At 38.2% G+C, this 11,119-nt stretch overlaps 1 protein-coding gene across 4 annotated transcripts in view; it reads left to right on the top strand.

Moving 5' to 3' along the window:
• The first annotated feature begins 1,481 nt into the window (after nucleotides 1–1,481).
• Nucleotides 1,482–11,119, top strand: part of TMA16 (translation machinery associated 16 homolog) — a 30,706-nt gene continuing 21,068 nt past the window's right edge. For 2 of the 4 annotated variants that reach the window (XM_064383770.1, XM_064383769.1), the window contains exon 1: nucleotides 1,482–1,601. In XM_064383770.1, the coding sequence (XP_064239840.1) occupies nucleotides 1,525–1,601 (77 nt within the window). In that variant the 5' untranslated portion in view covers nucleotides 1,482–1,524. Of the gene's footprint in view, nucleotides 1,634–11,119 lie in introns of all 4 variants that reach the window. The other 2 variants (XM_021676605.2, XM_064383771.1) reach the window with 2 other exon arrangements.

Genomic DNA, 11,119 nt, shown 5'->3' with positions numbered 1-11,119 from the left:
GAATGGACTTTAACCCACTTAAAAGCCATGTGAAAATATCTTGCCCCTAGATTCAGGAATCTTCTGGACACACTCTTATTTACAATTTAAATTATTTCAAAAAATTAATATATCTGTTGATTAAATATAAGTATTTGTGTGGCAGGAGAATAGGGTCTGGAAGCAGGGAACCTAGGGCTAATTCATGCTGACGGGATATCAGATGCTACTCTTTTCAACCCCTCCTTTTTCTGCGTGGCAGTTGCTGCCTGGCAGTTGCAATCCCTTCTTTTTCTGTGTGGCAGTTGAAAAAAGAAGGTACCTCACATTGGTCCCCTCCCTCAACCCATCAGACTTGTGGCAGGCCAATAGGAAACCTCTAGAAGGTATTTAAACTCCAGAAAATTCTGTAACCCACGCTTTTGAGCAGCTTGCTACAGCCCGCTCCCCGGGTGGAGGGTACTTTCATTTAAAATGAATCTCTGCTTTCTCTGCCTTGCTTCATTTTTACATTTTGTCCAATTTTTCGTTCAAAATGCCAAGAACCTGGACAACTACCCTCAACCAGTAACATGTGCCCACACGTATCCAGACACACCAGATTCCCCATGCCTGGAACTTCTTCCCAAGCTTAGTTTTCTCTTACAATTCCAGTCTCCACTCAATGATCACTTCTAAAGGAGGATTTTAGAGACCACCATGTGTAAAACAGCTTTTCTAGTGCCCCAGCAGCTAATTTTTATTAGGGTACTTATATTATTTGAAATATTATTTTTACATGCTCCCCACCCCCCTCCGAGAAAATGAGCTGAGGGATATTGTCTTAGTATCCCCAATACCAGGCACACAGTAGGCATTCAATAAATCACTGTTGAATGATTAGATTGTCTACGGAATTCTAACATGTATAGGTGAAAGGAAGACTCTCACATGCTGTAAGAAGAAAACAAAAACTGGGTTGACAGAGGCTTTGAATATGAGGAAACGGCCTTTCCAGATAAAGAAAGTCAGACTCAATGGACGAAAGGACTTGTCCAAGATAATCTAGTACCAGGAAAAGCGGAAGGCAGGAGTCTGTGCCGCATAAGGGCGCTACGGAAGGGCTAATACCGAGCAGCCCTTTTGGGAAGCTCCCAGCCCCTGAGACGCGGGAGCCCGCGAGAGGGAACCTCTTGTCTGCAGAGGCTGCTGCGCTGTGGAGTCGTGCTCTGGGACAGATGGCCAAGATTCGCTCTTGGGGCCGGAAGGCGACGGCCCCGGGAGCGAGGAGCGTCTGCCACCCGGACTCCAATCTCCAGCCTCGAACCCACACGCCAGGCCGCGTTCAGCCTCCCGCAGCAAGCTCACTCCCTCCCGCCGCGCCTGGCGAGCACGCAGGTCCGGCAGTCTATTGCGCTAGGGCTTAAAAGCCCAATACGGGCGAAAAAGACGCGATCTCAGTTTCCGGGGACGCTTTAGAGAAAAGCACTCGCCCCTCCCGTTCCGGTTGGGTAGGCGCCGGCTTCTCGGGCCCCACGTGGGCTTCGGCCCGGATAGTATTGTGGGATGCTGTTCCTGCGGTTGGTGAGATTGCCTGTGTCTGGAGTGCGGAGTTCCTCCGTGGCCGCGAGGACGTCACCATGGTGGGCCCCCTCCTGCTTCCCCGAACCACCCGGTTGGTTCCCCGGAAGGCTCTCGTTGAGCATGCAGAGGAGGATGCGGTTTCGGGAACCTAGTAGAGGGGAGGATGCAAAGTGTTTGAGAGGGTGTGTGGAGTGCGGGGGGTAGCCTCTGGGAGGCGAGTCCTAGGCCCAACGCCTGGACCTTAGAGTTCCGCGTCCGAGTGCTGAAGTGCTCAGATGCCCTGTTTGCCTCGTGCCTAACTTCTCGCTAGTCACTGCCTCCTCGGGGGAAACCCTGCACCTTTCCGTTGTACCTACTCGGGTAAACGCATCGGGGAGTTCGCAAAACTCCTAAGAGCACTGGCCCCACACACCTCTGCCCTTCTGGCCTCGGTAGACTCCAATGGGTTTAGTCTAAGCCTCTTCTTCGGCGTCCATTCACCTCCCTTTAGTGACCCATTCCTGCCCTAAATCCTGTCTTTACGCCCCCATTCCCTCCAGGGCACCGAAGCAGTTTTGTTGTTTTTATTAAAAATTGAGTAGATACAAAAAAGTGTTTCTAAAACACATTTCAAGTGTAAAGATTAGTAGTTTCAGAAACTCTGCTTTACGTATTATGTAGTTTTAAGAAATAAAACAGCTTTCGAAGGCCCTGTGTTACCTTTAAAAATACAACTTACAGGAAACCTTAAGAAGCAAACGTTATCTAAGTTTTGTATTTATAATTTCACTATTTTTCTTCATAGTTACTAAATATATTTTTGTATTCTGAAACAGTGTTGTTTCTTCGTGCCTTTTTTAGTTAATCGTTGTGTTCTTGAGGATAATTCTTGAATAGAAACATGCCGTATAAATATTCATATTTTCAATTGGTTTTTAATAGAAACAAAATTTTAGAAGTTTATAATCTCGTCACAAGTTATGATACTGTGGCCACAATGTGGTCTCTTTGTTTCCTTTTTTTTCTCTTTTCATTGTATGCCAATCATTTTTGTTTTACAATCTGGGTCTTTTGTTGGTTTTGGCGAGGTTTTGTGCTTTATTTATTTATTTATTTAGATCCACCGCTGAGGCATATTTTGTGTTTTGTATTGTACACATTTATGTAAATTCAGTGTTTTCTTGTCACTTTACTGGTGGGATTTCCAGCTTTTTATAGGTTTTTTTTTTTTCCTTTTCAGAATGGTATATTAAAGCAATTACATCTAATTGCATTTGAGTGATTGGGGAGATAGATTGGTAATTTGACTGTAGTTGTCCTTGACTATCAAAGCTTCGCTTTTATCAGTTTGTATAGTATAAATATGTTGCTTTGGCATAGAAGTCAAAAGAATGGCATTTCAATCTGTTTTCATTGGCTCATTTCTGCCTCTGTCGTTTTTTTGATACAATCTCATCAGTGGTTCTGCTGCATCCTTCTTCAGTGCAGCTCAGAATGTGGTCCCAGAGGACAGAGTTGGGCACCTGTCTTTCTCTCAGTTTGCTATCTTCGCAAAATTACTTAACCTCTCATCTGTCTAATTGGGATAACAATAGTACCTACCTCATAGAATTGTTGTGGAAATTAAATGTAATGTGCTTAGTCTGGTGCCTGGCACTTAGTAAATGTTAATGTTATTAACTTTAGTTATATGTTATTAACTTTAGTTATATAAATAAATAGGAACAGAGTACAGCTTATAGTTGTCTACCTTTGTTACTTTGCTCATTTATGTTCTGTTATGGTAAGTCTTTGCTGGAGCTCCGTAAGTTCCTGTCTTTTTTATATGAAAATTTAGTTTATTTACATAAAGAATCTTTTCAAATTAATCCATCCCACTCAACACTTTTTTATGATGTATTAAAAAGGTTTTTAGTATTTATTTATGTATTTTTATTTTTTTGAGACAGAGTTTCGCTCCTGTCACCCAGGCTGGAGTGCAGTGGTGTTATCTTGGCTTACGGCAATCTCTGCCTCCTGGTTTCAAGTGATTCTCCTGCCTCAGCCTCCCAAGTAGCTGGGATTACAGGCTTATAAAATTAGCTGCCACCACACCCAGCTAATTTTTGTGTGTTTAGTAGAGACGGATTTCACCATGTTGGCCAGGCTGGTCTGGAACTCCTGACTGGCCTCCCAAAGTGCTGGGATTACAGGCATGAGCCACCGTGCCCAGCCAGGTTTTTAGTATTTTTAAGTATGGTTCATACTATACTACTAGGCACCCATAGGTATATTCCTTTTTATATAAACCTGTCAACAGAGCTTGTGTGTGCTTGTTTTCCTCTCCAGCTAGACTATAAACCATTGAAAAGTGCATCATCCTCCCTGCATTTATCTATGCACATTACTGTGGGCATTAACTGTTACTGACTACCTTAATGGTAGGGATTGTGTATTTTTGGGCCAAATCTATAAATGTGAGCTACAACAACGAATCAGCTTAGTAAATCTCATAGATATTATTTGCTAGTGAAAACTTGCTCCTGAAAGTAAAACTAAAGAAAAACATTAATAGAAGTCTACTTAGTATACCAGCCTTTTTCAGGCAATACTGCATGTACATTGTTTAAAACAATAGAAGATGGTTGCTCAAGTTTCGTTTAACTGCTGTAATAAAGTGATACATTTAATGGCTTAAAGCAACACATGCATTTTCTGAAATCACTGGAGTTCAGAAGTCCAAAAATGAGTCTTTACTGAGATAAAATTAAGGTGTTGTCAGGGCTGTTGGTCTTCAAGGGGCTCTAATGAATTTTTTCGGTTTCTAGAGGTCATCTACAGTCTGGATTCTTCCCTCTTCAAATCCAGCAGCATAACATCTTTGAATTTTCCTCCAGAGAAGGTTAGATTGTCTCTGACAGTGATCCTCCTGCCTTCCTCTTACATGGACCTTTAGGATTATATTGGGCTCATGTGGATGATTTTCCCCATCTCAAGGTCTTAATCATATCTGCAAAGTCCTTTTTGTTATAAATGGTAATATATTCCCAGGTCCTGGGGCAATCAGGGCATGGATCTCTTTTGGTGGAGGGAGGGCAGAGCATTATTTTGCCTGCTACGAAAAGACTTTCTCCAACTCTGGAGAAAGCCGTAATGCCCTGGTTCACTTGAGAAACAGCCACTGTTTAGAGTTTCTTAGCTATCGATTCAGATATATGTATATACCAGCATATATGTAAGTTCCCTAACCTCTCTTTTTACGTAAATGGTATACTAGACACCTTTGTCCCATACTTTTTCATCTTACCTGATCTTATAGATCCAGGTAAGTACATATAGATCTACTTGCTTTTTAAACAGCAAATATCCCATAGTTTGTTTCTGTAATTTATTTAACCTGATTTTTAATGGACCTTTAAATTGTTTACATTCTTTTGCCACCACAGACATTGTAATACTGCTGCATTGATTATTTATCCCCCCTTTGATACATGTATAAATATGTCTATAGAATAAATGAATTAAAATAGAATTTCTTGGTCAAAAATCTTTTAACCAAGCAATTCTATTAATTTTTATCTTGATGGGTACTATCTTTATTTTTATTTTACTAAAATCTTTTAGGGATGGGTTTCACTGTGTCACCCAGCCTGGTATGTAGTGGCACACTCAGAACTAGCTCACTGCAGCCTCAAACCCTTGGGCTCAAGCCATCCTCCTGCCTCAGTCTCCCCAGTAGCCGAGATTACAGGCATACACTGCCTTGCCTGGCTAATTTTTTGGATTTTTTTTTGTAGAGACGGAGGTCTTACTATGTTGTCCAGGCTGGTCTCGAACTTCTGGCTTCAAAAGATCCACCCACTTTGCCTTTGAGAAATGTTGAGATGATGGGCATGAGCTACTGTGATTAGCCCTGATGGGCACCATCAAATTGCCTTTCAGAAGACTGCACCCCTTTGAATTATGAGATTCTTAATATACCTACACCCTCACTAATGCAATGTTAATAATTTTTTACCTTTGTTAGTCTTACACATTAGTAACTATTTCATTGACGTCTTCACTTTTAAAGTTTTTTTAAACAACACTTGTTTTTACTCTTTCTGTGACTTGTATGTTTTATTTTTCCTGTTTTTATTTTTGCTTGCAGACTCTTTTCATATTAATCTTAAAATAACTTATTAAGGAAATTAGCTCTTTTGTTTGTGTTGCAAGTTTTTTTTGTAGTTTGTTTTTAGCTTGGTTTATGTTTTGCAGTTCATACGTTTAAGTTTTTATGTAGTTAGATTTATTATTCTTTGAAATCTTCTGAATTTTACGTAATGTTTAGAAAGACCTTTCTCTGAGGCTCATCTACAAAAAAATAAGAAAATCTTTTTTTCTAAGATCAGTGTGGTTTCATTTTTTATGTTTAAATGTGATCTATGAGGAATTTAAAGTTCAGAATGATATAATAAATTTTTTAAATATTCCTATGCTTTTTATAGTTATCTCTTGGTATTGAGAGGTATTAGCTCCAGGATCCACTCGAATACCTAAATCCATGGATGCTCAGGTCCCTAATATAAAATGGTGTAGTTTTTTCATGTAGCCTGTGTACATTCTCCTGTATACTTTAAGTCATACTTAACCATACCTATTACAGTGTAAATGCTGTATAGATAATGGTTATATTGGTTTTAAAAATTTTTTTTTTATTGTTATATTGTTATTTTTTATATATTTTTCTGAATATTTTCTATTCTCGGTTGAATACCCAGATGTTAAACCTGGAGGGCCGACTGTATTTATTTACATTTTTCGAATGTTTGAAATAGTTAATGCTAATCTAAAACTGGAATACACAGCAGATGTTACAAATAAATACATAGCTCAGCTAAGCTTTTGTGACCTAAAGGATGAATTATTACCAAATGCTATTTTTTTGTCTTACTTTGTTCTATTATATATATACAGTTTAAGAAATTTTCTTTGTGTGTGTGTGTGTGTGTGTGTGTGTGTATGTGAGAGATATCTGCTTTATGTTCACCTAGGTTTGCTAAGTAGTGACTATTTTCTAAATCACTACTAAATCTAATTCAAAAGTACATTTGGAGATCCCAAAACTGACTTATAAATGCGTGTAAATGAAATATCCTAATTTAAATACTTAAGAAATGCATAGTTTATTTACCCATTATTTTTTTCTTTTTTTTTTTGAGTCCCAGTCTCACTGTCGCTCAGGCTAGAGTTCAGTGGTGCTGTCTCAGCTCACTGCAACCTCTGCCTCCCAGGTTCAAGCAATTCTCCGGCCTCAGCCTCTTGAGTAGCTGGTATTACAGGCGTGCACCACCACATCTGGCTAATTTTTGTATTTTTAGTAGAGACGAGGTTTCACCACGTTGGCCAGGCTGGTCTTGAACTCTCACCTCAAGCGATCCACCTACCTCGGCCTCTCAAAGTGCTGGGATTACAGGTGTGAGCCACTGTGCCCAGCCCCATTATTTATTACTTGATGAGGGTTTTTGAAAGCTGTATGTGTGTTGGGGTGGTCATGTTGGTTGGTTAATTGGCTCAAACAAGACTACCTTCTTTCACTAACTTTGTCAGTGAAAAAGAGTGCCTCTGACAGGGACTGCCACAGAGTTACTGTTCTTCTGAGTGTGTAGGTAGTCTGTTAGCCTGCTTTTTTTTAGGGACAGTCCAACAAGGAAATCTGTTTCTCCTAGGAGCAATTAATTTAGTTAGAAATACAGTAAGCCTGTCAGACTGATTTGAGCCAGAATCTTATTTGTTTGTTTGTTTTTCACTTCTTACAAAAGACCCAGAAATAAGAAGGATAAACATGAATATGTGCTAGAATTCCAGTGGCTGTATCCCTGTACCGTGTTATAGAAAAGAAAAAAGGCAAGTACTGCTGCATTTAAGTTAGAAAAACTGATCTCTTTTGTGTGTGACCTGGCAAAAGTTTTCAAAGTGCTTTTGTGTCAGAATGTTCTTTAGTCAGAAGGAAATTTTAAATAAGGTAAACATTTTTATTTTTATCGTAGAATTTTATCACTAAAATTGGTCAGGCAGATCACCTTTATTTCTTTATTGCCTCCCATCTGAACATCCTTGGGAGACTACACTTACCTTTAAGTATCTCTGGAAAGAACTAGTCCTTTTAGTCTTTCTAGTCCTTCCTTGATAATTATGTCTTTGTTTCATTATGACCCCAAATGTGATATTCTGTTCTTTGATAGAAGTCTCACTTAATGACATATTAATTTCATATGTGATTATTCCAGGTAAACCTAAATGGGGTTGCATGTGAAACCAGTTTAAACCACACTGCTTCCTTTTTCTTACATTTATTGTCTACTTTTACAAGAGTAAAAATAATTATAATGTGTGACCTCTTTAAACTCTTCTTGCAAACTTTGGTTGGGCCATTCTGACTGAAGTTAAAGAATTAAAACCAGTCTGTTTATGTGTCTTTTTCTACAGCTTATTTTAGTTCTTCTCTTTTCATTTTCTGTTTAGGTTTGCTAATTCTCACCATTTTGTCATTAAAAAATAACAGTATGCAAGGCAATCATTTTTCAACTTGTTGATTTTACATGTTCCTTGTTTTGTTCCAAAGAGTGTTTGATTATCTGTATCCAGAGATATACAGCGAAGCAAATGTTTTTTGATGTTGGATCAAAATCAGTACTGAAAAGTATTATTTCATATTCTCTTTTTTGTTCTGGCAGAAAGGAGGATATTTTGAATTAATTTTTTGATTTAAACATTAACTTCCATATTAATTGGGTGGTAGGTTTATATTGTAGCTTGGAAATTAAGAAATGTTTAGTAAATTTTGTGATTTTTAGACCTCAGGTTGCTTTCTCACGGAGGCCTTTCCTGACTTGCCAAAGCACAGGACCCTGTGCTTTTGAACCATTTTCTAGCCAGCACTTACTAAGTTAGTTACTCCTGAGAAAACTACATTGTAAACTCCATGAAGCAAGTTCATGTCAGTTTTTGATCTGGAAGCCTCAGTGGTTATCCTAATACATGATATCTATAGTATGTGGTCAGTAATTAAAAAAAAAGCAAGTATTAATGTGAGGTTGAGGTGTAAAGAGTGGCAGTAGAAAATGTGGGAGAGGAAGTTTGTTCTGACTAGATGTGAGTAGGGAAGTTTGGAATAACATAAGCTGAGCTAGATGTTAGAATCTAAAATGAAGATAAAATTAAAGTCTGCATTAGATAATTACTAAGGTATTCTTTTAATGATAAGAAAAGCACTATTCATAGCCTATTCTCTCAAACTGTGATCTGTAACCTCAGGACATGTTTGCAGTCTCAAATAAGCTGCTATTGAGGAAGTAACACACAAGTGTACAGTTAATGCTGGCCAGTGCAGTACGTTATCAGGTGCTAAGTGGTAAATGCTACCAAGAAGGAAGGGTTACTGAGATATGAAATGGTTTTTCTTGGATCCCTTCAAGGAGAGCTGAACTTGACCTTTAAGTGGTCTTTGAAAATTGGGTGGGATTTAGAAAGGCCTATATATGGAACCATCAAATTCTTCTTGGAAGCCCTAATTAATTGTTTGTCATTGACACCTGTCATTGCATCATAGTTATCTGTTAAAGAAGGAAAATGCGCTACGGTTCACTAGTATATTTCACTACTATATTTGCAGTGAAGATTCATTGCAAAAAAATGGGTAGATTCGCTTCCTCCATTCCATTTCCATCATGTCACTGGTGTTAAATTGGTACATCATTTACTGTAATTTACAGTCATTCATGTCATAATGACATTTTGGTCATCAGTAGGCCACATATATGATGGGCCACCCCATAAGATTATAATACCATATTTTCATTTTACCTTTTTTTTGTTTAGACATGTTTAGATACACAGATATTTGCCATTGTGTTACAGTCGCCTACAATACTCAGTACAATAACATGCTGGACAGGTTTATAGCCTAGGAGCAATAGGCTAGGCCATATAGCCTATGTGTGAAGCAGGCTATACCATCTAGGTTTGTGTAAGTACACTTTATATATGTATAACAAGAAAATCACCTACTGATTCATTTCCTAGAAAGTATCCCTGTTAAGTGAGGCATGTCTGTATTTTTATGTTGAAGGGTATATGGTGTTTATGGTATTGCACTCTAAGCTTTCTCAGTTGTAGCTATGGTTTTGGTCTTACACTTAAAAAAATGTATTTATGTACACTTTGTATACTTCAAATGTGTTTGGTGAAATGATCACTCCCTAAGTCTCTCGTTTCACTGAGTACTCTAAATGGCATTTCTGTCTCTATTGAGCCTACACTGTGGCTCAATTTGATGGTCTTTTAGGCAAAGTTCCTTCTTATTACTTAAGAGGAATATTTAATGCATATTGACGCTAAAACCCCGAAAATAACTCTGCTATATTGTTGTGAATAAACTTTTTATGTGATTTTTGTTACGTCTAGTTATAAATCCACAGAATAGACTTTCAGACTGAGTTTTTTTGAAGTAGTCACTAAAGATTATAGGGAAGAGATACTTTTAATGCAGGTTTTCTCACTGAACAATTTCTGTGGTGCCAGAGCCTTTTCATAGACGTAGGTATTTAAAACAGTCTGTTGGTTGTTTTGTGATAGAGTTTTACTTTAGTTTTTCCCTGTTGAAACATTTTCTTCTAAATTTTAATATATTCAAAAATATGAAAGTGTTTTCAAATACAGTAAATTTTATTGTACATATTTCTATGTCTCATTATATAGTCATATTCTGCCTTGAGGCAACCTTTTTTATGAATAAATTATTATAAGGAATCATAACTTACAGTTGAGTCAAAAAATAAGTTCTTTTTTTGTACTTTCTTTGTACAGAGTCTTGAAGGCTTTTTAGCTAACATTGTCTAAAGCTAAGAGGATGTTTTTATATTCAAAGGGTATCAAATTTTTTTTTCCCTAAAGAAAGTTTTTGAGTCTTTAGTTTTAACTTTTAATTTTTATTGTATTTTAAGTTCTTGGGTGCATGTGCAGATCTTGCAGGATTGTTACGTAGGTATACGCATGCCATGGTGGTCTGCTGCCTCTATCCCCCTGTCACCTACATTAGGTTTTTCTCCTAATGTTATCCCTCCCCATTCCCCCACCCCCTGCTAGCCCTTCTTTAGCCACCCACCCCTCAACAGACCCCAGTGTGTGATGTTCCTCTCCCTGTGTCCATGTGTTCTCATTGTTCAATACCCACTTATGAGTGAGAACATGCAGTGTTTGGTTCTCTGTTCTTCTTTCAGTTTGCTGAGAATGATGGTTTCCAGGTTCATCCATGTCCCCGCAAAGGACAGGAACTTATCCATTTTTATGGCTGCATAGTATTCCATGGTAGATATGTGCCACATTTTCTTTATCCAGTCTGTCATTGATGGGCATTTGAATTGGTTCCAAGTCTTTGCTATTGTACACAGTGCCGCTATGAACATACGTGTGCCTGTGTCTTTATAATAGAATGATTTATAATCCTTTGGGTATATACCCAGTAATGGGATTGCTGGGTTAAATGGTATTTTTATTTCCAGATCGTTGAGGAGTGGCCACACTGTCTTCCACAATGGTTGAACTAATTTACACTCCCACCAAGAGTATAAAAGCATTC

This window comes from Aotus nancymaae, unplaced genomic scaffold (assembly GCF_030222135.1).
Source record: "Aotus nancymaae isolate 86718 unplaced genomic scaffold, 86718_ANA_hifiasm-v0.15.2.pri h1tg000033l, whole genome shotgun sequence".
In the NCBI taxonomy this organism is placed as follows: domain Eukaryota; kingdom Metazoa; phylum Chordata; class Mammalia; order Primates; family Aotidae; genus Aotus; species Aotus nancymaae.
This window is presented reverse-complemented; position numbering and strand designations above follow the sequence as displayed.